Source organism: Dasypus novemcinctus, chromosome X (genome assembly GCF_030445035.2).
Source record: "Dasypus novemcinctus isolate mDasNov1 chromosome X, mDasNov1.1.hap2, whole genome shotgun sequence".
Lineage (NCBI taxonomy): Eukaryota > Metazoa > Chordata > Mammalia > Cingulata > Dasypodidae > Dasypus > Dasypus novemcinctus.
In genome coordinates, this window is record NC_080704.1 from 56,031,728 (window position 1) to 56,058,081 (window position 26,354).

Here is a 26,354-nt window from a genome sequence, read left to right on the forward strand (position 1 = left end):
ATACCAATTTCTGAATGCAACAGTTTTACTTCAAAAGTAGTAGAGACAAACTCTGATTAATTTAAGATAAAAATCTTTTATTTATTTTTTTTTACTCTCAGCTTATTTTTTTTTTAATATTTATTTATTATTTTTTTATTACATTTAAAAAAATATATGAGGTCCCATTCAACCCCACCGCCCCCGCCCCCCAAAAATCTTTTAAAAGTCTATCAGGTAGTTCACAGTATGTCTGGGAAGGCTACATGATCAAACTCAGAAAGCAAAAGGATATATACAATATACACATACAAACACAGCCAAAATCATGCCCACACAGAGTTGGGGCAGAAATGCTGGCAATATAAGCTGCTACTACTTCTGGAAATTGGATTTGACATGCCAGTATTGTTTTCTTTACACTGTTCTGATTGTGTTTCCTTTCTAATACTTTGGAACATTTGCAACATTAGTTGTTGTTCCTTTAGTGGTTATCTTTAAATCTGTAACTTTATATTATTTGGTAAATCTTTTTTTGTAGATGGCAATTATTCCCCACTATGAGAAATGACAAAACATCTCCTCTTAATAATAGATTTTATTAATTTTTTCTTTGGGTTTGGTATTAAGTATGGAAATCTATTTCCCTTATATCATTTCAAAGCGACTCTGCTTATTGAACTTAATTAAATAGGGCTTCCCTTATATATGGGCCCAGATTAACAGTGAGGTTTGGCTTTCAACAGAAGGATCTTACATTTTCAAGGCTTCAAAAGATTTCAGTCTTTAACGACCTCTCCTATGTAAAATGATCACTCAATATACACCCGTAATAATAATAGCAAAGGCCACATTTTTTGCTTCAGGAACTTGGAATTCCTTCTTCCTGGAACACTCTTACCTGCAGTGTGGCTGGCACCTTATTTTTCAGGTCTCAGCTCAAATGAAAGTCTGCCCTAACCACCCTAGCAAAAGGATGATCTCCCACCTCATCTTCTTCTGTTTTACTCAGTGTAGTGTTATGGCTCCTGAAATATACTCATTTATTTCTAAGTGAATAAATTAACGAAGTTATTAAATTCTCAGGGTTTCTGAGATTTCCAATGTACTGTAAATGCTTAGGCTTTTCTATGGATTTTCCATTTTCATTTCTTTCATAAGGCTTCTGTCCTCTCTGAGTTCTTTAATCCATGGGGTGCTTTGACTTCTGGAAAGTTTTCCTCATATTCAGGACAGTCATAGGGTTTCTTTACCACATGAGTTTTCTGATGTACAGTGAGTTTTGACTTCTCTCTGAAGGCTCTACTACACTTACTACATGCATAAGGTTTCTCTCCTGTATGAGTTCTTTGATGTATAATGAGATATGACTTCTGGGAGAAAGCTTTATGACATACATTACATTCATAGGGTTTCTCCCCAGTGTGAACTCTCTGATGAATAATGAGATATGATTTTTGGAAGAAAGCTTTATCACATTCATTGCATTCATAGGATTTCCCAAATTTTTCTCCTGTATGAGCTCTCTGATGTAACATGAGATATGACTTTCGGGAGAAAACTTTCCCACACACAGTACACCCATCAGTTTTCTCTCCTGTATGAATTCTCTGATGAGCACTGAGACTCAACTTAAGGGTAAAGGCTCTTCCACAGTCTGAACACACATAAGGTTTCTCTCCTGTATGAATTCTTTGATGTCTACGCAATGTTGATTTCTCTCCGAAGGATTTGCCACAATCATTACATTCATAGGGTTTCTCTCCTGTGTGTGTCCTCTGATGTACACTGAGGTGTGCCTTTCGCTTGAAGTTTTTCCCACATTCAGAACATTCATAGGGTTTCTCTCCTGTGTGTATTCTCTGATGTATGATGAGCTTTGTCTTTTTTCGGAAGGCTTTGCCACATTCATTGCATCCATACGGTTTCTCTCCTGTATGAGTTTTTTGATGTGTATGCAGTGTGGATTTCTCTCTGAAGGACTTGCCACATTCATTACATTCAAAGGGTTTCTCTCCTGTGTGTGTTTTCTGATGAACATTCAGGTATGCCTTCTTGTTAAAAGCTTTTCCACATTCTGTACATTCATAGGGTTTCTCTCCTGAATGAGTGATCTGATGAACTATAAGGACTGAATTCTTATTAAGCATTTCTCTATACTCAGGACATTCATAGGGTTTCTCTTCAGTTTGAATTATATTGTGCTGAACAAAGGATGAGTTATGATTAAGGCTTTTCCCATACTCATCATAGTTGTGGAGTTTTATTCTATTATTTTTCTCATGTCTGCCATGAATTAATAATTTCCCACATCCATTACATTCATAACAGTTCTGAGGTTCAAAGCTTCTGTTATGACTAAATAAGCCTACATTACCTTGAAAACTTTTCCCACATGACTTATATATATATGGTGTTTGTAGTGAAGAAACCACCCATGTGCTCTGTGGAAGTGAGTTAACAAATCCATTACATGCATGACTTCTTTCCTTAGTCACGGTTTTCTTCTTAATGGATATAGCTTCCCTCGAATGTCTGTTGGGATTATCCTGGTATCTCCCCAGTTGGTCATCAACTTGACAGATTTCTAGGGAAAAGAATAATAAACCATACTCTGTGAATACACTTTTGTCAGAAGTGGACTTCTGGGAGGGTTGACTTTTATTTTCTTTTAGGTGTAGATACCAGTCAGAAAGAAATTCGAAGTGCATATCTCTCCTATACTCCTAAGGAAAAAGACTAAATTGTTCTAATAGAAAATGGATCAGGAAAGTAACAATAAATATAAGTATTTTTGATTGTTTAGGAAAGATACCTTAAAAGTGGGGGAAAAAGGTGAAAATTGATTTAGGGAACTATGAGTAGGAAGAAAAGATGTTGGAAGGGTAGCAGATCTAGGATTTAGAGAGGAGGGATCAAATAGAATTTAAAAAAAAAACCTTTCAAGAAGGCTTAAAACAACCAATGGAAGCAAGAAAATAAGCAGAAGGATTAGGCAAGATTGCAGTCAAGTTTCTTGCTGTCTCATTCCAAGATTATTGTGAGACAATAACTCACAAAATTAATAATGTGGAGTTAATAACAAAGGTCCACATCCCTTGTGAAGGTTATTTGTGAGCTTCCAAAGATGTCTAGCCTTCGTTGACCTATTGCAGTCTTACTGTCATCATCTCCCAACTGTTCACTTCTTACCTACTTACCTATACAACTTGAACTTGGGAATTCTCTGTCTACTATCCAAAGTCCTCCTTTCTCCAATGAGGCAATCACATCTGGTTTGGTTACTGGATACCCTGTAATGAAAATGATACAAGATGTGGACACATCTGTGTGGGCTGCAGGGCCTAAAAATAATTAGGAGGTACATTTTAATGAGGGTAGGTTTTACATGGGAGATGAAAATACAAACACCTTGTTCAGTCTAAGAGGAATTAGGAGTCTTTAATTGCTGGAACTTGAAGTCAAAGTATTGAAGCACTTCAGAGATGGAAAGTTATCTATTGGGTACACTGTGAATTACTCATGGAAGCTGTCCTCACCCAGGGAGACCAGATGACTATAGTTCTCTAGCATCACATCTCTGTACAGGGTCCTCTGAGTAGGATCCAGTTGATTCCACTCCTCCTGGGTGAAGTCCACAGCCACATCTTCAAACGACACTGATTCCTATAATTGCATACTTCTGTTCAATCCATTTGATGAAAATTAAAGTGATATTTTCTAAGAAGGAGGGAATATTCTTCAGACAGAAGCTACTGTTTAATAATTTCAAAAAAGCAAAATACTTTTATACCATAGAAACTATAAAGAACTACAGATCAACAAGAAAGAGACAAAAGAAAAATTAGAAAAATCCTTGGACATTTCACAAAAGAGGCTATCCAAATGGCCAATAAACAAAAAAAAAAGTGCTCAACATCATTAGTCATCATGGAAATGTGAACTTAAACCACAATGAGATACCACGATTTACCAAGAGAATGGCTATAATTAACACCAACAATTCAAATGTTGACAAGGATGTGGGGCAACTGGAACTCTCATACATTACTGATGGGAGTAAAATAGGGTACTCGCTTTGGAAAATAGTTTGGCAGAATCTACTAAAGCTGAACATACTTCTAACCTATGATCCAGCAATCTTACTCTTAGATATATATCCAGTAGAAATGCACACATGTTCACCAAAAGACATGTATAAGAATATTCATAGAAGTATCATTTAAAATAGCCAAAAATGGAAACATCCATCCAAGTAGAAAGGATTAACAATTGCAATATATAGATACACGATGGAATAGAATATAATAATGGAAAAAGAATAAACTGATACATAAAATAACATACATGAATCTAAGAAACAATATGATGAGTGAAACAAGCCAGATCCAAAAGAGTACATAATGTATGATACCATTTGCAAAATAATCAAAAACAGGCAAAAATAATTTATGGTGATAAAAATCAGAAAGTGATTACTTGTTAATCAGGAACAGTGATTAGAAGTGACATAAAGGAGGCTTGTCATAAAGGTTGCTTGTGATTTCCTGTTTCTTGATCCAGATACAGGTTACATAGGTGTTTCAATTTGTAGAAATTTATCAAACTACACTTTATAGTGATGTGAGCTATGGGTGGGAGGCTCTTTGTCTCTTCAGAGATAAGCTAAACTATCTGTAACTTGTGGGTGCTGGGTGATAAAAGGCTGCAGTCCTTGGTGACCATGGCAAGGACTCCAGTCCCAGGAAACAGTTTAACAATGCAAGGTCTATAAACTTTAAGTATTCAGGGGAAATGCAAACCAAATATGCTAAAAGCTTATCTAGAATGCCTGGGGTCCATGCTAAAAGCTTACCTAGGATGTGGAAGATATATATGCTAATTCAAGTCTATTCAGAACTGAAACAAAAGGACCATTTGCCCTTTCCTCTGTATAAAAGGGACTCAAAAATCTTGTTCCGGGCTCGGGATTGAAACAGAAAGCTCCCGAATCTGGCCGTCCATCAATAAACCATTTTTCCTTCTCAAAATCTTTCCTGAGTCCTGGCCTCTCTATACGCAAATAATTGAACCTCTCTCAAATTCTACAACCTTTTTGGCAACTCCGCTGGGACTGCAAACGAAGGCCAGGGATGGTAGCATTTTGCTGCCCCTTCCAAATCCTCGAGGAACCCAGGAGGACTCGGGTGAACCCCAAATATGGGCGCCCCTGGATTAAATTTAATCCAGGAAAGATGTGGGCTCCACCAGAATCTTCCCGACAAAAATCGAGGTCAATGGAAGGTCTGAAGAGAAAGATTCTGGGAACGAAAAAGAACATGGAAGAAGGTAAGACTCCCTGGGTGAGCACAGTCTGGAAGGCCCTAGCTTTAATTGCTAGGAAGGGGAGGCTGATCACCTCCCGAGAGAACCCTAGTAGCCCCAGAAAATTGGGGGGAAGCCATTCTCTCTAGGCCTGGGAAAAGGAGAAAAACCAGGGAAAAGCCCTGGTGTTTTGGGTTTGTCTAACTGCATGTTAAAAGCTGGTACTGGTCTCACATCCACTGAAGGAGTAGAGTCTTGATTTTAATAGGAAGGGCTGTTTATAGGTTCGAGTCCTAATGTCCTGGAGAAAAACCGGGAAAAAGCCCTGGTGTTTCGGGTTTGTCTAACTGCATGTTAGAATCTGGTACTAGTCTTATATCCACTAAAGAAGTGGAGGCTTGATTTTAATAGGAAGGGCTCTTTATAGGTTTGAGTCCTAACATCCTGGAAATTGGTCTGGATTTAAAAAAAAAAAACTTGGTTACAGGAAAATGGATTGGCTTTTCTAGTGGAGCTTGGTCTGGGTGTAAAGTTAAACAGTGGAAAAAGTCTAGCTGAAATCTTTTGTTACGGTGCTAAATTGTGAATGAATTTGCTTTATACCAAATGTTAAGTGTTCTAAGGTTTGTGATGGCTGTGGGGGCAGCCATGCTGAAAATATATATATATAGACCTTGTGGTTCAGATTAGTGACCTTTGTGCTTCTGTCTGTGCAGCTCAATGCTAGTGCTGGAGTTGTGTGGTTATGTAAAGTAGAATTCAGTTGAGCTGGAGCCCTCCCTTGCCATTGTCAACGGGGTGAAATGATTTTGGGGCAAAACTGAGGAGTCTAGATGTTTGCGCATGCTCTGCTGTCTTGTCTCTGGTCTGCCCCTTTGCCGGGGCTTGGAGGCTATCTGTGTACGTGCCATGCACCCAAGTTTGTTGGGCCTGCCCCAGTCAGGGTGGCTGGGTCCCTGGGAGAGTAGGTTCTGTCTGCGCATTTTGAGTAAGTTCTGTCTGCCAATTTTGGCTGAAAGCTGGAAAGCGGGGAGCGGCTTGCCCCTTTCCAGTGAGTCCACACCTTCTATTCATAAGCCGCATTCCTATTTGATTGTTGTGGACCCGACTGCCTGGAAGGAGGGGGGGAAGTGAAGGGGGTGAAAAGCAGAATCAGAATAAATGCAGTAAAGTTCCCTCTATAGAGTGTCAAAGCCAAAATACGTTTGCATTCTGCCCAGGTTCTTAGAAGGTATTGTAGTAACTTTAAGTGAGAGAATGTGTCCTGTGAAGGTAAAATTTGTCTTAAAGGTATAAATAATTATAAGAGTTTAACAAAGCATTGTTTAAATTAAGGTATTTAAATGGCTAATTGGGGAAACGGACTTGGCCCAGTGGTTAGGGCGTCCATCTACCACATGGGAGGTCCGCGGTTCAAACCCCAGGCCTCCTTGACCCATGCGGAGCTGGCCCATGCGCAGTGCTGATGCGCGCAAGGAGTGCCAGTGCCGTGTGGGGGTGTCCCCCCGCATAGAGGAGCCCCACGCGCAAGGAGTGTGCCCTGTAAGGAGAGCCACCCAGCATGAAAGAAAGTGCAGCCTGCCCAGGAATGGCGCCACCCACACTTCCTGTGCTGCTGACGACAACAGAAGTGGACAAAGAAACAAGACACAGCAAATAGACACAGAGAACAGACAACCAGGGGGAGGGGAATTAAATAAATAAATCTTTATAAATAAATAAACAAATAAATGGCTAACTGCAGAGAGTCATTATTAAACAAAAACTGGATTGATAATGATAATAATAAAAGGTAATTTTATAACAAGAAAACTTTTGTTCAGCAGCCAGCCTCCCCTGCCAATTTGCTTCCAAAAAAACTCTTTCTGGTATTACATGCTATTAAGTATTTAAAGTGAAGAAAAGTTCATTATTTTAACAAGCTTGTTTAGTATTAATGGCAATTTTATGTTGTAAGAAGTTTGCCTAGTAACTTAGTATGTGGGATATATGAAATGTGATTTTATTGTTAAGGAAACGGAAGATGATTTTGTCCTAAGATAAAATGATTGATTATTGGAAAGAGTAGAGTGTGGGACAAATCCTGAATGAATACTGAAAGTGTAGAAGGTTTGTGGAAGGAAAAATTTTATGATTAAAATTGAGTAAGATCAATATACAAAGAAAATCTTTTATCAAAATAGCTTCTTGTGCTTTAACCTCATCATTTCCTCAGTGTTTGAAGAAGGGTCTTATCTCTTTTTTTAAAAAGAACATTATGTTCTAGAAATCAAATTCTGAAAAGTAGCTTTTTATTTCAAACTGCAAGAGATTTATTCTTTTACCTTAAAAGAAAAATTAAAGTAATAGTTAAGTTCATTTGGTACGTTATAAGTCGAATGAAAGGTGTTTAAAAGTGTTATAAAATTAACAGGTTTTAAAAAAATTAATAAAAACTGTAACTAAGAGTTAGAATCATTTATTAATGCATTTATATTATAAAACAGTGAAAAGATAATAACTGAAATTATAGCTGAGTGAATTTAGCCTGAAACTATTATTTAAGTGTAAATTCTAAACTAACCTTTCCTTTGTTTATGGTTACTTCAAGCCTAACCTCACCCCTTGCCTTTGCCCATGGTTATTTCATAATAGCTTCTGCCCCTACAGGCCAGAGAAGAGCTGGGACATCACTGTCTCCTGTCCTGGTATTAGTAACCCTTTCTCTCATGAATTCAAGTGTAAACTAAATAAATGGCTGCCTGACGGAATAAGGTTAAACAACCACTGGAGTTTTATTATCTCCAAAATCAAAAAGGGGGGTGGAGGGGGAGAAGTCTCCTGCCTTGACAGTCAGTGTTCCTATGAGTGGCAATTCAGGAGAGAAACCAGTCTGTCTCCCTGAGGCTTCAAATAGCCTCAGTAAATATATATAAAATTAATCTTGTTGCTTATCCAAAATTCTGCTAAATTCAAAGTAAAATATAAAGTTCTGAAAAAAAAATAATGCTAAAGCATTGAGAACATTTTGATTACAATCCATTAATTAAGAAAGAAAATTCTTGTGTAAACCTGCATGGTCATAGTATAAAACTGCACAGTCATAGTGCAAATTAAGAAAAGTTTCAGGAGTCTTTGAAATGTTTTGCAGTCACACTTGTTTTGTAAAAATTAGAAGTTTAAAGTAGCTAAAGTTATGTTTTTGTGTCAAACTATTCATGTCTGCCTATTTGCTCAAATTGTTGAAGTTAAATATGCGGTTATACAAGTAATATATATTTCTGGACCCCGAATTAAGCTAAACAGTATATAAAATAATGCAAATTATAAGTAATATCAATGAGTTGTGTTTCTGTGTCTAACTCTTTGTGTCTGCCCATTTGCTCAGTGTATGTCTTCATACATCAGGATAATAATATCAAATTAACAAATGAAAATTCTTAAAAGAGCTCTATTCAAATTGTTAAAAATTAAATATGCAGTTATATATGTAAATATTCTTAAAACCCAAATTAAACTAAGCAGAATGAAAAAGTCATATAGAAATCTGATTATAGAAACAATAGGGAGAGGGCCTCCTCCTTGCAAGAGCTTTAAAGGCAAGACTAGGTGTGACAGATTAAACCTATCTACTAGGCTAGGGAATTAAGAATCAGTTTGCCCGGTAATTTCCCAGTTTAAACCTTTTGTCAGCCATAAAATGCAAAAAAAACAAAGATTAGGTTAATTTTCACCTAAGAAAATGTTGATGTAACCTGGCGGCCTGCTGCCTCAGTCTCCCAATCCCGGGTTGGACAGCAGTGGAGGAGACCAACTTAGGCCAGTCCTATGGGCAGTGAAAGGATGCCCAAGAAGGAGATAGGTCGGTGCCATTTCAGCACTAAATTCTATTCCTTATTTAACAAAGGGGAACAGGTAAAAACTAAAATGGTTAGAATGTGATAGAGGAAGCAGTTAAATCACAGACTTTTGCACAGGAAAGTCAGATCTTCTCAGATAAGCTGTAACTTCTAAAGTATCCAATCTATGGAGAAATAGAGGAAGAGCTTGCATGCTAGGCTTAGGGGTATAAATTGTGTCATTTTTCTTTGTTCCGGGCGCCAGCCATATCTGGCTCTGCGCCCCTTCTTGCAAGATTGAGAATAAATTATTTTCTTCTCCACAATCTGGTGAGCGTTATTTTCTTCCAGAAAATTTCTTTCCAACAAAATAAAGGTAATTAGTGGCTCTATTAACAAATTTCAGTAAGTAAAGTCCATAAAATCTATGGAGAGATCTTTCCTGGATTATGATTAAACAAATTAAGTAATTGTGTAATGTGTTTTAAAACCTGGTAGTCAGTATGCTTTTAAATTATTGATTTTCATAACTTAAACAAAGAAAAGAAGTTTTTAGCTTCCTGTAAGGGAAAAAGAGAACATTCCTTGCATAAACTATAAATAGTTTCAATTTTATTTAACTTGAGTGTAATATCCCATAGTTAATTTATAAACTAAATTAACATTATATGTACGAAATCTTTAGAGTAATAAAATTATAAGTTCACATTGGTGAAATTAGGCTAAAAGAAAAAAATGTAGATATGCTCTCTTAAATAAATAGAGTAAATTTCTTTGGTTGGTAATTGTAATTTAATAAGTTTATTTAAACATGAGGTGGCTAGTCGATGTGGTTATAGTCAATTATAAAGAGTTTGTAAAACATCTTCCAAACTAAAAACGTTTAAATAGTTCTAGTTCTAAAAGTCATTGTTAACTAAAACTTAGATTGGTATTGGTTGCAAAAAAATAACTTTGTGATAATAAAATCTGTCTGAAGGCCACCGCAAGGTACATATTTAAGTAAATGGTAATAAAAAGTTACCTTGATTCTATTGGAAATATTCTGTTTTCATTTCAACAATGAAAAATAATTTTTTTTCCTCTATTACTAAAGTACCTACTGTTATCTTCATGGTAAAATTGTGTAATAGTCATTTGATATATGATGTGTTGCATTAAATTGTTTAACATATATATATATAAAAAAAGGAATAAACTTTAACATTATCAAACTCTTTTGTGCATTCAAACCAGGCCTTGTATACATTGCATTTTGCCTCTCCATGTGAGTTATTGGCTAGGCTGGTCACTGACCCCTCAATTAAAATATTTGCTATCTCAGCCTCTGGTTCTGCTCCTAAAGTTGATGGAAACTAAGTTGCAGTTTTCAAGCTCCTGCAGCAGCCAATAATGACTCAGTACAGCCAAGTGTACAATGGACATCGCCTCCAGACTGGCACTGTTCCATAGTGCCAGAGAGCACTATGCATCAGGTTAGTAGAATACTGGAAAATCTCTCTAGGATCAACGATGCTGCCACTTGCTCACTGCGTGAAGAACATGCTAAGTGGAGCCATGATACCAGGATACTGTAAGTAAAACTTAAACACAATTGGCATTATGGCCTGCTCTCATGGAGAGATAACATGTAAAGTATTACAAACCTGAAACTTAAAACCAATAATTGCAACTCTGAATCCTTATGCATTAAGTAATACATTAGAAAATATTAAGTGCTGTACTTTTATCCTGTACTAAATATATGCCTAATAATTGTAATGTTATCTTTTCTATTTTGGATCAAGTGCAGAAGTATATTAGACATGTTAAATTCCTAGTAAATTCATTTTCTAAACAGTTAATAAACATGTCTATAGAATAAGGTGGTAGTCCCAGCCAAGCTCAGTCAACTTACTATATTCTGCTGTACTCTACTGTGTAGCAAAGGTGAGGATTGCTTGCTGATGGTGAGTCACCTATTGAACAAGTCAAAATTGCTAGAAATTGTACAATTCTGTAGTTCTAATCACTCCCACAGCTGAAAACTAAGAGAATTTCCAACTTAGTTTTCTAATCCTGAATGAAGCCAGTTGCCCAAGGAGTGCCAGTTCACCAGGAGCATCTGACAGAGCGAATGAGTGCCAATCATTGAACAGCTTGAAATGTGTCTTCAGACAAAGCTAAGTGTCTGTTGCAATTTCTCTCTAAAGATAAATAACTTAAAAAGAATATATATGCTGTTCCCACCAGCTTTTAAGAAGGAGTGCCATCTTTATAGGCACCTACCTTGTCTCCTCTGTAATTCAATGTCCTCTTTCAAAAACGGGTATTCCAAATTTTTAATTAAGTTTGTTTCTTTCAGAGTGAACATCTTATTAACCATATGAAAACTTCATCCAACTTCATACAGAATGCTGGATCCATCTTTCTCCAGTTAAAATAAGAAGTTTACACCTTGTTAGGCAATGACTACAGCTCATGGCCAGCAGGAAGCAGTTACAGAAAAGAGATCATCTCCCTTCAGCATCCCTTTTAGATTAAAGGTGTAAACTCTTTAAGGGTAAAACAAAATTAATAGATGGATCTGGAACCTGACTGGAAATCTACGTGAGCGCCAGTGGCCCCAGGATGACTGTAGGGGGCCCCTGCTCCAGGATTCTGCTGTCCAGAATAAAAACTTCTAAACTTCTAAAAACAGTCCTGGATGCTACACTAAAGACTGATAAATAATCAGTCAAAACAACAAACAGCCATCCACCTCATAGCTCCAACAATAATTATGCCAAAGTTTATAGCAAGTTAAACTTTGGCAAAGAGGGGAAATGATGTGGGCTATGGGTGGGAGGCTCTTTGTCTCTTCAGAGATAACCTAAACTATCTGTGACTTGTGGGTGTGGGATGATAAATGGCTGCAGTCCTTGGTGACTATGGCAAGGACTCCAGTCCCAGGAAACAGTTTAACAATGCAAGGTCTATAAACTTTAAGTATTCAGGGGAAATGCAAACCAAATATGCTAAAAGCTTATCTAGAATGCCTGGGGTCCATGCTAAAAGCTTACCTAAGATGTGGAAGATATATATGCTAATTCAAGCCTTTTGAGAACTGAAACAAAAGGACCATTTGGCCTTTCCTCTCTGTGTAAAAGGGACTCAAAAATCTTGTTCCGGGTTCAGGGTTGAAACAGAAAGCTCCCGGAGTCTGGCCGTCTGTCAATAAACCCATTTTTCCTTCTCAAAATCATTCCTGAGTCCTGGCCTCTCTATACGCAAATAATTGAACCTCTCTCACATTCTACAACAACAGACTTTTCTCTATATGTTATACTTGAATAAAAAGATATGTAAGTTTTACTTCCATAAAGAGTTCAAAAGAAAAAAATCATTAAGACAATGATTTTTAAACCCACAGGAAAAAAGGTCATTGTATGTAAAAGGAAAATTCACATAAGAAATATAAAAAAGGAGAAAAATATGAAAAGATACTCTTCATTGATAAAAATAAAAGGAATAAGATATTTTCAACTATCAAACAGCAAGGAATAAAAACATAACAAAAGGATTAGAAAGGGTATTGTCATTCATTATTGTTGTGGAATTTAAGAGAAGTTCAATTATTTGAGTATAGAGAGGCCAGGACTCAGGAATGATTTTGAGAAGGAAAAATGGTTTATTGACGGCCGGCCGGACTCGGGAGCTTTCTGTTTGAATCCCGAGCCCCGAACAAACGTCTTTTATACAGAGAGGAAAGGCCAAATGGTCCCTTTGTTTCAGTTCTCAATAGGCTTCAATTAGCATATATCTCTTTCACATCTTAGGTAAGCTTTTAGCAAGGACTCCAGACATTTTAGATAAGCCTTGGTTTTTGCATTTCCCCTAAATACTTAAAGTTTATAGCCCTTGCTTTGTTAAACATTTCCTGGGACTGGAGCCTGCTGGTCCCTAAGAGCAGGACTGCAGCCTCTTACCGTTTCACACCCACAAGTCAAACAACTTAGTTATCTCTGAAGAGACAAAGAGCCTTCCACCCATAGCCCACATCATTCCCCCCCTTTGTCAAAGTTTACTTGCTAAGCTTTGGCATAATTATTGTTGTAGCTATGAGGTGGATGACTGTTGTCTTGACTGATTATTTATCAGTCTTTAGTACAGCATCAAGGACCGTTTTTAGAAGTTTAGAACTTTTCATTCTGGACAGCAGAATCTTGGGCAGGGACCTCCTGCAGTTATTCTGCTGCCACTGGCACTCACGTGGATTTCCAGTCAGGTTCCAGATCCATCTATTACTTTTATTTTACTCTTAAAGAGTTTACACCTTTAATTTAAAAGGGGTGCTGAAGGGAGACGATCTCTTTTCTGTAACTGCTTCCTGCTGGCCATGGGCTGTAGTCATTGCCTAATAAGGTGTAAAACTCTTTAATTTATTCTCACTGGAGGAAGATGGATCTGGCATTCTGTACGAAGTTGGATGAAGTTTTCATATGGTTAATAAGATGTTCACTCTGAAAGAAACAAACTTAATTAAAATTTTGGAATACCTGTTTTTAAAAGAGGACACATTGGATTACAGAGGTAGACAAGGTTAGGTGCCTATAAAGATGGCATTCCTTAAAAGCTGGTGGGAACAGCATATATGTTCTTTTTTAAGTTATCCATCTTTAGAGAGAAATTGCAACAGACACTTAGCTTTGTCTGAAGACACATTCCAAGCTGTTCAATGATTGACACTCATTCGCTTTGTCAGATGCTCCTGGTGAACTGGCACTCCTTGGGCAACTGGCTTCACTCAGGATTAGAACACTAATTTGGAAATATTCTTAGTTTTCACCTGTGGGAGTGATCAGAACTACAGAATAAAGATTTTTACACCTTGGTTTTCATTGTACAATTTCTAGCAATTTTGACTTGTTCAATAGGTGACTCACCATCAGCAAGCAAGCCTCACTTTTGCTAACTGAGACTGGCTGAGACTGCCACCTTATTCTATAGACATGTTATTAACTGTTTAGAAAATGATTTTACCAGGAATTTAACATGTCTAATATACTTCTGCACTTGATCCAAAATAGAAAAGATAACATTACAATTATTAGGCATATATTTAGTACAGGATAAAAGTACAGCACTTAATATTAACTAATGTATTACTTAATGCATAAGGATTCAGAGTTGCCATTATTAGTTTTGAGTTTCAGGTTTGTAATACTTTACATGTTATCTCTCCATGAGAGCAGGCCATAATGCCAATTGTGTTTAAGTTTTCACATATTTTTAATTGAGGGGTCAGTGACCAGCCTAGCCAATAACTCACATGGAGAGGCCACCTGTAATGTATACAAGGCCTGGTTCGAATGCACAAGAGTTTGACAATGTTAAAGTTTATTCCTTGTTTTATATATATTTTAAACAACTTAACGCAATACATATATCAAATGACTATTTACTTACACAATTTTACTAAGAAGATAACAGTAGGTACTTTACTTTAGTAATAGAGGAAAAATATTATTTTTCATTGTTAGAATGAAAACAGAATATTTCCAATAGAATCAAGACAACTTTTTATTACCATTTACTTAAATGTGTATTTTGCAGTGGCCTTCAGACAGGTTTATTATCATGAAGTTATTTCTGCTACCAATACCAATCTAAGTTTCTTTAGTTAACAATGACTTCTACAACTAGAACTATTTAAACATTTTCAGTTTGGAAGATGTTTTAGAAACTCTTTATAATTGACTATAACCGCATTGACTAGACACCTCATGTTTAAATAAACTTACTAAATTACAATTACCAATGAAAGAAATTTACTCTTTATTTAAGAGAGCATATCTACAATCTTTTCCCTTTAGCCTAATTTCACCAATGTGAACTTACAATTTTCACTTACAATTTTCATTACTGTAAAGATTTTGTACATATGTTAATTTAGTTTATAAATTAACTATGGGAGATTACACTCAAGTTAAATAAAATTGAAACCATAATAGTTTATGCAAGGAATGTTCTCTTTTTCCCTTACAGGAAGCTAAAAACTTCTTTTCTTTAAGTTATGAAAATTATTAATTTAAAAGCATAACTGACTACCAGGTTTTAAAACACATGCATACTGACTTCCAGGTTTCAAAACACATTACACAATTACTTAATTTTTTTAAAATCATAACCCAGGAAAGATCTCTCCATAGTTTTTATGGACTTTCCTTTACTTACTGAAATTTGTTAATAGAGCCACTAATTACCTTATTTTGTTGGAAAGAAATCTTCTGGAAGAAAATAAGGCTCACCAGATTGTGGAGAAGAAAATACTTTATTCTCAATCTTGCAAGAAGGGGCGCAGAGCCAGATATGGCTGGTGCCCGGAACAAAGAAAAATGACACAATTTATACCCCTAAGCCTAGCATGCAAGCTCTTCCTGTTTTTCCATAGATTGGATACTTCAGAAGTTACAGCTTATCTGAGATTTAACTTTCCCACGCAAAAGTTTGATTTAACTGCTTCTTCTATCACATTCCAACCATTTTAGTTTTTACCTGCTCCCCCCCTTTTGGTTTTGGAGATAATAAAACTCCAGTGGTCATTTAACCTTATTCTATCAGGCAGCAATTTATTTAGTTTACACTTGAATTCATGAGAGAAAGGGTTACTAATACCAGAAGAGGAGACAGTGATGTCCCAGCTCTTCTCAATTATGAAATAACCGTAGGCAAAGGCAAAGGGTGAGGTTAGGCTTGAAGTAACCATAAACAAAGGAAAGGTTAGTGTAGAATTTACACTTAAATAATAGTTTCAGGCTAAATTCACCCAGCTATAATCTCAGTTATTGTCTTTCCACTGTTTTACAATATAAATGCATTTATAAATGATTTTAACTCTTAGTTACAGTTTTTATTAATTTTTTAAAACCTATTAATTTTATAACACCTTTAAATACCTTTCATTCAACTTATAACATATTAAATGAACTTAACCATTACTTTAATTTTTCCTTTAAAGTGAAAGAATAAATCTCTTGCAGTTAGTTTGAAATAAAAGGCTACTTTTCAGGATTTGATTTCTAGAACATAAAATGTTCTTTTAAAAGAACTCTTCTTCAAACATTGAGGATATGATGAGGTTAAAGCACAAGAAGCTATTGATAAAATATTTTCTTTGTATATTGATCTTACTCAATTTAATCATAAAAATTTCCCTTCCACAAACCTTCTACACTTTCAGTATTCATTCAGGTTCTGTCCCACACTCTACTCTTTCCAATAATCAATCATTTTATCTTAGGACAAAATCATCTTCTGTTGCCTTAACAATAAAAACACACTCCATATATCCCACATACTAAGTTACCAGGCAAACTTCTTGCAACATATAATTGCCATTAATACTAAACAAGTTTGTTAAAATAATGAACTTTTCTTCACTTTAAATACTTAGTAGCATGTAATACCAGAAACAGTTTTTTTGGAAGCAAGTTGGCAGGGGAGATTGGCTGCCGAATAAGTTTGTTATAAAATTGCCTTTTATTATTATTATTATCAATTCAGTTTTGTTAAATAATGACTTTCTGCAATTAGCCACTTAAATACCTTAAACAATGCTTTGTAAAACTTTTATATTTATACCCTTAACACAAATTTTACCTTCACAGAACATTCTCTTACTTAAGGTTACTACAATACCTTCTAAGAACCTGAGCAGAATGCAAACGTATTTTGGCTTTGACACCCTAAGGAGGGAACTTTACTGCATTTATTCTGATTCTGCTTTTCACCTCCTTCACTTCCCCCCCTTCCAGGCAGTCGGGTGCACAACAAACAGGAATGCGGCTTATGAATAGAAGGGTGGACTCACTGGAAAGGGGCAAGCCACTCCCCCCTTTCCAGCTTTCAGCCAAAATGGGCAGACAGAACCTACTCAAATTTGGCAACTCTCCCAGGAACCCAGCCGCCCTGACTGGGACATTCCCAACAGACTTGGGTGCTTGGCGCGGACACAGATGGCCTCCAAGCCCCGGCAAAGGGCCAGACCAGAGACAAGACAGCAGAGCATGCACAAACATCTAGACTCCGCAAACATCCAGACTCCTCAGCTTTTGCCCCAGAATCATTTCACTCCCTTGCCAATGGCAAGGGAGGGCTCCAGCTCAGCTGTAATTCTACTTCATGTAAGGACACAACTCCAACACTAACATTGAGCTGACACAGACAGAAGCACAAAGGTCACTAATCTGACTCACAAGTTTATATATTTATTTTCACCACGGCTGCCCCCACAGCCATCACAAACCTCAGAACACTTAACATTTGGTATAAAGCAAATTCATTCACAAATTAGCACCATAACAAAAGATTTCAGCTAGACTTTTCCACTGTTTAAACTTTACACCCAGACCAAGCTCCACCAGAAAAGCCGATCCATTTTCCTGTAACCAAGTTTTGTTTTCCTTAATCTAGACCAATTTCCAGGATATTAGGACTCGAACCTATAAATACCCTTCCTATTAAAATCGAGACTCCACTCCTTTAGTGGATATAAGACCAGTACCAGATTCTAACATGCAGTTAGACAAACCCAAAACACCAGGGCTTTTCCCCGGTTTTCCTCCTTTTCCCAAGCCTAGAGAGAACGGCTTCCCCCCAGCCTTCTGGGGCTACTAGGGTTCTCTCGGGAGGTGATCAGCCTCCCCTTCCTAGCAATTAAAGCTAGGGCCTTCCAGACCCTGCTCACCCGGGGAGTCTTACCTTCTTCCCTGTTCGGAGCTCTTTTTCGTTCCCAGAATCTTTCTCTTCAGACCTTCCATTGCCCCTTGATTTTGTCGGGAAGATTCTGGTGGAGCCCACATCTTTTCTGGATTAAATTTAATCCAGGGGCGCCCAGATTTGGGGTTCACCCGAGTCCTCCCGGCTTCCTCGGGGATTTGGAAGGGGCAGCAAAATGCTACCGTCTCTGGCCTTCATTTATTGTCCTGCCGCGGTCGCCATTAATGTTGTGGAATTTAAGAGAAGTTCAATTATTTGAGTATAGAGAGGCCAGGACTCAGGAATGATTTTGAGAAGGAAAAATGGTTTATTGACGGCCGGCCGGACTCGGGAGCTTTCTGTTTGAATCTCGAGCCCCGAACAAGATTTTCAAACGTCTTTTATACAGAGAGGAAAGGCCAAATGGTCCCTTTGTTTCAGTTCTCAATAGGCTTCAATTAGCATATATCTCTTTCACATCTTAGGTAAGCTTTTAGCAAGGACTCCAGACATTTTAGATAAGCCTTGGTTTTTGCATTTCCCCTAAATACTTAAAGTTTATAGCCCTTGCTTTGTTAAACATTTCCTGGGACTGGAGCCTGCTGGTCCCTAAGAGCAGGACTGCAGCCTCTTACCGTTTCACACCCACAAGTCAAACAACTTAGTTATCTCTGAAGAGACAAAGAGCCTTCCACCCATAGCCCACATCATTATTAATGGGGTATAAACTTATACAAACTTTTCCAAAAAAATCGGCAATGTCTAGGAAAGTTCAAAACGTCCCCACCTTTTGAACCAGAAATTCTAGAAATTATCACCATAGTATATTAAAGATGACAATAGAGATCGTTACCATGCTGAACTTAAAACTACACAGAAGTCCTTCAAGGTGGAGCTGATTAAATAAATCCTGGCACACACACAGAAGAGAAAAATATGCAGCTGTTAAAAATATCTCTGTGTCCTGATATTGAAATATCTCCTATCAGTAGATTTCTGTAAGAGTCACGTCCTCTTAATTCTGCTCTGACAGGATACCTGTGGCTGGCATGAAGAAATATTTTAAGTCACAAGCAGAGCAATCTTATCCCTGCATTCTTCATAAGACTGTTAAAGAGGACATGGCTGGTCTATCAGAGAAATGTCTTGAAAACTCGACATCAGGAATATTTGCTTCTGAAATAATTACTTTCTCTGTATGGGTGAAATAAATCAAATAAGTGAGTGTGTTTCCTTCTCTTTATGTCCTAGCTTCCAGGAAGCTCAGAAAAATAATTGTGGCTCAACATAATTATGTGGGAGCCTATTATCTATCTATATGTGTATAGATTTCAATCTTGTCCTGGTCTTGCTCTCCTTCCCCAATCCTAACTGTATTTGTTTATACAGTAACATTCTCTATTAATAATATATTCATACATATATGCACATATATATCAGCTCTTATCACTTCTTATACAGTACTTTTTATGAACTCCTGGCACTGTTCTAAACATTTACATTTACTCAATTGGTCTTCACTATAACCATAACATGGTAGGTGTTATTATTATCATCATCATCATCATCTCCATTTTACAAATGGGAAAACTAAGTTACAGATTGGTTAGGTGGCTCACCTAAGCTCACAAAGCTGTTATGTACAGTTTTGTCTCCACAGTCTATGCACACATATACACTACACAGTATTGCTTCCTTGCTTCTAAGTGTCCTAAAATATGTTCGAGAAAAAAAGGAAATAAGAACTTACCTGGAACTTAGTCATGTCCAACTGTTGTGGAGAGAGGGCAGAGGCCTAAATAGGCAGAGCTATTGAGATGGGGGAGAAGAGGAGAAAAGAGACAAGCTGGGGGGAAGGGGAAGAAACCCAGGTCGAAAAGTTCATCGAATTACTAGGCAAAAAATGTGCACTTGCCAGGTGGTAAAATGGCCACGCTGTAGCCAAGAAAAAAGGAAAAATCCATTTGTTCTCTCCACAGATCCTCATCATTCAACATCACAGCCCTATCACTGACCCCATAGATCTCCCAACACTCACTCCCACAGATCCCTCATCACTGACTACCCAGACTCCCTCTTCAAACACCCACATTCCCCCATCACTCACTCCCCCAGACTCTCCTCACTGACTCCACAAACCCCGCCCCATTCATTCTCCCCACACACCCCATCACTCAGCTTATAAGCCCCACTCCAGTCACCTACCCCAGAGACCCTCCTTACATTCATCTCAGGGCCTCCCCGCCTCTCCCATCTTTCGCGTCTTTACTGAGCACACGCTCGTCCTAGTCACTCCGCCCGCATACCACCGCAGCCCTCTCACTTCTGCTCTGAGTGACTTCTTGACCCCCTGCTCAGCTGTTAAGACCTGAATTCTTTTCTCGTAAGGAGCTGCTTGGTGTTTCCAAAATCAGCCACAACTTCCTCCGACAGCCACTTTCTTTGTCCTTTACCCCCACAGTAGGTATGCGCCTTCACTATGCCTGCCCATGCGCAGTAGCCCTTACTGAAGCTATCCGTGCCAGGACCCGAAACTGCACTCTTCCGTAACCGCAATTTATATTTGGCCGGCGAGAAATATGGCCGCCTCAATTATTTGGGCTGTCGAGGGAGCTGACATCTTTACAGTGGTTACCATTCCGTACACAGGAAAAATGTTCCTAAGGAAGAAACAGTATTTCGCGAGAAATTTTGGCATACTTGCCAGGAAGAGTGGGGTCTTTCGTGCAAAAGCTGGTGATGAGCGTGCGTAGGGGGTAAAGGAGTTGATGGAAACCGGTATGTAGAAATTTAGAGCCAGGGCCACACGGCTTCCACCGGGAGATACCACTGCGGAGACAGACGGAGGCCTGGGGGTGGTACAGTCTTTTTTTTTGGGAGATACCATTGGTGCAGATGGGGGGAAAGGCTGAGGGATGGTACAATCTTGCCCACAGAGAAAGAGACATATGAAGACAGTGACACCAGGAAACAGGTGCACGGAGAGTCGGAGACAGAAGCCCGGAGATAACAGAGTCCGGGCGAGGGGGGATCCTAGTGAGAGACTAGGTGAGAATCCTGACTTTATGGTGACCCCGCCAGGTCACCCTCCTGTGACCCTGCCCCAGGGCAATCTCAAAAGACTTAGATTCAGGGATCTGAGTCCAACCGGGCAGTGCTCAGGTCTTCAGGGAGGAGATAGACAGTGCTCAGGTTCTGAACATCAAACACTTTTTTTTTTTAATATTACATTAAAAAAATATGAGGTCCCCATTCACCCCCACCGCCCCCACCCCACCACTCCCCCCACAGTAACACTCTCCCCCATCATCATGACACATCCATTGCATCTGGTGAGTACATCTCTGGACATCGCTGCACCCCATGGCCAATGGTCCATACCATAGCCCACACTCTCCCACGTTCCATCCAGTGGGCCATGGGAGGACATACAATGTCCGGCAGTTGTCCCTGCAGCACCACCCAGGACAACTCCAAGTCCCGAAAATGCCTCCACATCTCATCTCTTCCTCCCATTCCCCGCACCCAGCAGCCACCATGGCCACTTTTTCCACACCAATGCCACATAACACTTTCTATACAACCTTGTGAAAGACAAAATGCACCGGACAGTTGAGAGGATTCTCCCCCCCCCCCCACCCCAAGCTATTCCAATAGGGAGAATGTTCAGTAACGGGTAAAATCTCAAAAGGAAGGGGACCTGGGGTTTTACAGAGGCTGGTGAACAAAGGAGTCATTCATGAGTCTTATGGGAGTCCTGAGAAAGGATGGAGAGAGACACATCTTATCTTGAAATGTGCAAAAGTGTTGGGGTCCTTGGCAGTGAGACCTTTCCTGGAACACAAAAGGGTAGAGAGATTTCTTAGCCATCGCTGCTTTTAAGGAGCACAGGGTTCAGATACAAAGTTCAACATTATCATTCACCTCCATTCCAGTTCACTGTGCCCCTCAAGGTTCCCATTCTCCTACTCCTGACAATCATTCAAATCTGTAACTTCCTATTGTGCCCCCAAATTACCCCCCCATTCAAATCTGTTTATTCACACCTATTCACTCTGCTGCTTCATGGCACCATTCACACATACTGTATCCCATATAAACACCCTCTTTTTATTGTGGTAAAATACACATAACATAAAGTTCACCATTCTAACCCTTTTAAAGTGTAAGATTCGGTGGCATTTAGCGCATTCACAATGTTATGCAACTATCACCACTGGTTTGTTCTAGAACATTTTCATCATCCCGCAAGGAAACCCCCTACCCAGTAAGCATTGCAGGGTATTTGCTTGAGCAGCCAAGAAAACAAAAACAGAGGGAAAGAGACTATTGCAATAGGGAAGAGAGATCAAAGTGAAATCTGAATTCAACTTCCTTGAAGTAAAGGACAAGCAGTTTTTAAAGGACTGCAGTAAGCTTATGGAAAAATACTGGAGGACATTAAGTGAAGGTAAAGCAATAGGGTGAGTCTATTATATTCATCCATTCATGCCCCTATATTGTGGGGCCTAAATCCCCAAACCTGGACCTCTGAAATCTCTTCCACCATCAATGTCCCTCAGCTTTTACTGTGAACACAGGCACTTGTTAATTGTTCCAATAGTAATGCTTCCCTAGTCGGACCACAAGTTGGATATTTGTTAACTTTTCCACAATTTATGCTGCTCTGATTCAATCTCAGTTCTGGGCTTCTCCTATTTAATCCACTATCAATGCTTTCCAACTTTCACCTTGAGTCAGCTGGGCGACTCCCTTGCTGGTCTCACCTGGGATCTCTGCGTTGCTGCAGTCAGGAGGTGCCTCAGTAGGGGCTGGATGATCTACGATGACTTCACTCACTTCTGGTGGTTGACACTGGCTGGCATTTGGCCCATATTATCTCCAAAAGACTTATCTTTGGCAAAAGAGAGGACACTCCCCACTATACAGAGCTTTTCAAGTTCTTGCACCCCATTGCTGATACCCCATTGACCAAAGCAAATCACATGGCTAAACCTAGAATCGAAGTTGTAGGGGGATAATCAATACCAGGGATACCAGGAGGAGTGACTCATTGTGAGGTATTAATGTAAGCATCTGCCACAACTGCTTAACGATTCCTACGTCACTGACTTTTTTTTCAAGATTTATTTATTTCTGTTTATTTATCACCCGCCCCCCTTGTTTGTGCTCACTGTCTGCTTGTCTATCTTTTTTTTTAGGAGGCACTGGGAACCAAACCCAGGACCTCCCATGTGTTAGGCAGGAGCCAAGCTGCTTGAGCCACATCTGCCTCCCCTCACTGACCTTTTGATCCAGAAATAAAATCCAGGACTCTGTTAAGTCTTCCACCATTAATGACCTATGGTTCTTAGATCAAATCTGTGACTTTGTTAAGCTTTCTACCAATATCCCCCTGGTCTGGATCTTGTACCTGGAACTAAAGAACAAATTTCATCATAAATGTTGATTTGGTCTGACCTCAAATCAAGCCTTGTGATATTTTCTACCATCAATGCTCCTCTAGTCTGATCTGGAACCTCTGACAACACTCTACCATTAATGAATGTTCCTCTAGTCTCATCTTGAACTTGGGTTTCCCTCAGCTCTTCTATCATCAAAGACCCTTTGCTTTAACCTTCAGTCCAAAACTCTGCTAATTATCCAAACAAGAGGACTCTGCTTTTTAGACCTTGAGCTCAGTCCTCGGTTAACTCTTCCAAAATGTCCCTGTTCCTTGTGAGTTGATATTGCCCCTATGCCTCTGTTAACTATTTCAATATTAATATTCCTACAAATAGAACTCATGCATCTATTAGTTTTGTTTTTTGGGTTTTTTAACCCCCCCTGTTGTCTGTTCTCTGCGTCCATTCACTGTGTGTTCTTCTGTGACGGCTTCTATCCTTATCAATGGCACTGGGAATCTGTTTCTTTTTTTGTTGCATCATCTTGTTGTGTCAGCTCTCCGTGTGTGCGGTGCCATTCTTGGGCAGGCTGCCCTTTTTTTTGCGCTGGGCGGCACTCCTTACGGGGCGCTCTCCTTGTACGTGGGGCATCAGCACTGCGCATGGGCCAGCTCCACACGGGTCAAGGAGGCCCGGGGTTTGAACCGCAGACCTCCCATGTGGTAGGCGAATGCCCTACCCATTGGGCCAAGTCCGTGTCCCTCTATTAGTTTTTTCCAACACCAATGCCCCTCTGGACTGACCTTGAACTCCGCTTATATAAATAACTCACCACTAATGCCCCCTTGGTTCTAGAATTTTAAAAGAGCCCTCTTAACTCCTCAACAATCTATATCCTTCTCATCTAGATATCAAATCTTGGGACTCCATTAATTCTTTCCTCCATCAGTATTCCTCTTTATTAAATCTCAACATTAGACCACTGTTAATCCTTTCACCGTCAATGGCCCCCGAGTCCAGGACTCAATTTTTCCTATTAACTCCACCACCATCAATGTATCTTGACTCTGATTTGAAACCTGGGCCTCTTTTCAACTATTTTGCCATCGGTGTTCCTTTCTCTTTAATTTAGAATTTAGGCTTCTAATAATCCATTCACCACCAATGCCCCTTTGGTCTTACCTTGAATATGGGCCTTTATGAAATATGCCAATGTCCGTGTCATTCAGGTCTGAATTAGAGCCCAAACACTTGTTTACTATTGCATCATCCCAGCCCCTGTTGTCTGACCTTGAACTTGGGCTTCTTAAAACTATCCCACTATCAATGCCCCCCTAATCTGGACCTCAATCCTGGGGTCAGAAGTAGTATTTGGTTGCTTATGTTTCACGAGTGTCTTAATCATCTGTAGCATTCCACCCTACGGCGGTACCATACTTTCTTTCTCCGATCCCCCCATGCTTGGAATTTGGGTTATTTCTAATTTCTTGATGTCAAAAAACCAAGCTCTGAACAGCCGCCACCTCTCAGGCCGCCGGGGAGGGCGGGGCTCCCGAGAGCGCCAGCGCAGCCGCGAGGAATGCCGGGAGCCGTGAGCGCGGGCCTGCCGTTATCGTCTAGTCCACCGCACTCGGAGCCCACCCGCCCCGGAGGTGGAGCCTAAGCCCCGGGGGGAAGATGGTGCCGTGGATAATCTCTAAAGCCGTGGTGTTGGTGTTTGGAATGCTTTTTCCTGTCTATTATTCATACAAAGCTGTGAAGACAAAAAACGTGAAGGAATATGTCCGGTGGATGATGTACTGGATTGTTTTTGCTCTCTATACCGTGATTGAAACGGTGGCAGATCAAACAGTGGCTTGGTTTCCCCTGTATTACGAATTTAAGATCGCTTTTGTCATGTGGCTGCTCTCTCCCAATACCAAAGGAGCAAGTTTACTATATAGAAAATTCCTTCATCCATTTATTTCTTCAAAGGAAAGGGAGGTTGAAGAATATATCATACAAGCAAAGGAACGAGGCTATGAGACTATGGTGAACTTGGGACGGCAAGGTTTAAACTTCACTGCTCCTGCTGTGCTCACTGCAGCAGTGAAGAGCCAAAGAGCCCTAACGGAATGTTTAAGAAGGTTCAGCACCCATAACTTAACAGCTATTCAAGTTGATGAGCCCGTGGGACAAACACCATATGGACCTCTACCAGAAGTGGAAAAGAAAAGTAAACCAGCACCCAGTGAACCAGCAAGTTATGGAAGTCCACTGAACGACGGAGATAGGAAAACAGATGAAGAAGGGGATGAGACATGTTCAGATGATGAGATGTTAAAACACAAAGGGCTTCGAAGATCGCAAAGCATGAAATCTGGGAAAACCGTCGAAGGCCACGAAGAAGGCGTCACTAAACTATAAAGTGAAGAAGAAACCACAAGTGTATCTTTGGCCATCGACACTTCAAGTATCCCAAGACAAATTAAGCTAATTGCATCTACATTCTCAAACATTCTATATTTGGGATTTACACATTAAAATAATTCTTTAAACAGTGCCGGTGATAGTTTGCTTTCATTCATTTATATAGTTTTTATTTCTTTAACAATTGCTTCAATTGACAACCAAAGGTAGTTATGTAAAGTTTATTAATATGTAGATCAAAAATTATAGGAATCATGTCATTTGTTTTTGAAGTAAAGGACAAGGGGTTTCTTAAGGACTGCAGTAAGCTTATGGAAAAATACTGGAGGACATTAAGTGGATGTAAAGCAATAGGGTCAGTCTATTATGTTCATCCATTCATGCCCCTATATTCTGGGGCCTAAATTCCCAAACCTGGGCCTCTGAAATCTCATCTGCTCCCCGATATCATTTTTAAGACTATAATATATTTTTTAGTTACAGAATCATACTTAATTTAGCTGATTGCCTATTAAAATACACTTATATTTTCTAATATTTTGCTATTAAAACACCACTTAGCCCTGCATGAAATATTTTTTCACTTACTTGATTTTCTCCTTTGGATATATTCTTAGAGGTAGAATTGCTAGACTGAGGGTGTGCACATTAAAACTGACACATATAACCAAATTGTCCTCCAGAAAGAGTGTGCTGCTTCATATTACCAGCATCAGTGTGCTTGTTTTCCTTCCCCTCCCCT

General features: G+C 39.1%; 1 protein-coding gene and 1 pseudogene across 11 annotated transcripts; one reads left to right on the forward strand and one right to left on the reverse strand.

The window, feature by feature from the left end:
- Nucleotides 1–56: 56 nt before the first annotated feature.
- Nucleotides 57–20,538, reverse strand: LOC101423610 (zinc finger protein 182-like). 11 transcript variants are annotated; one of them, XM_071213308.1, is made up of 5 exons: nt 20,520–20,538; nt 19,570–19,628; nt 3,519–3,645; nt 3,180–3,272; nt 57–2,566 (listed from the first exon to the last, which is right to left on the reverse strand). In XM_071213308.1, exons 2-5 carry the CDS (start codon nt 19,582–19,584, stop codon nt 1,134–1,136), a joined length of 1,668 nt encoding a protein of 555 aa, XP_071069409.1. In that variant the 5' UTR covers nt 19,585–19,628; nt 20,520–20,538; the 3' UTR covers nt 57–1,133. The 11 variants fall into 11 exon arrangements, with proteins under 11 accessions (XP_071069409.1, XP_071069410.1, XP_058148213.1 ...); XM_071213309.1 differs by lacking the exon at nt 20,520–20,538 and adding an exon at nt 20,188–20,331 and having other exon boundaries at nt 19,570–19,590; XM_058292230.1 differs by lacking the exon at nt 20,520–20,538 and adding an exon at nt 20,188–20,331.
- A 4,342-nt stretch (nt 20,539–24,880) lies between these two features.
- On the forward strand, nt 24,881–25,660 carry LOC101426264 (receptor expression-enhancing protein 3 pseudogene; annotated as a pseudogene).
- Nucleotides 25,661–26,354: the final 694 nt, after the last annotated feature.

Bases quoted from the DNA above. Each gene is read 5' to 3' on its own strand.
- LOC101423610 (XM_071213308.1), bottom strand. The intron at 3,273-3,518 runs GTGAGGACAGCT...TTTTCATTACAG, and splicing joins TAGTCATCTGGTCTCCCTGG to GGTATCCAGTAACCAAACCA. The intron at 2,567-3,179 runs GTAAGTAGGTAA...TCTTTTCCCTAG, and splicing joins CCCAAGTTCAAGTTGTATAG to AAATCTGTCAAGTTGATGAC.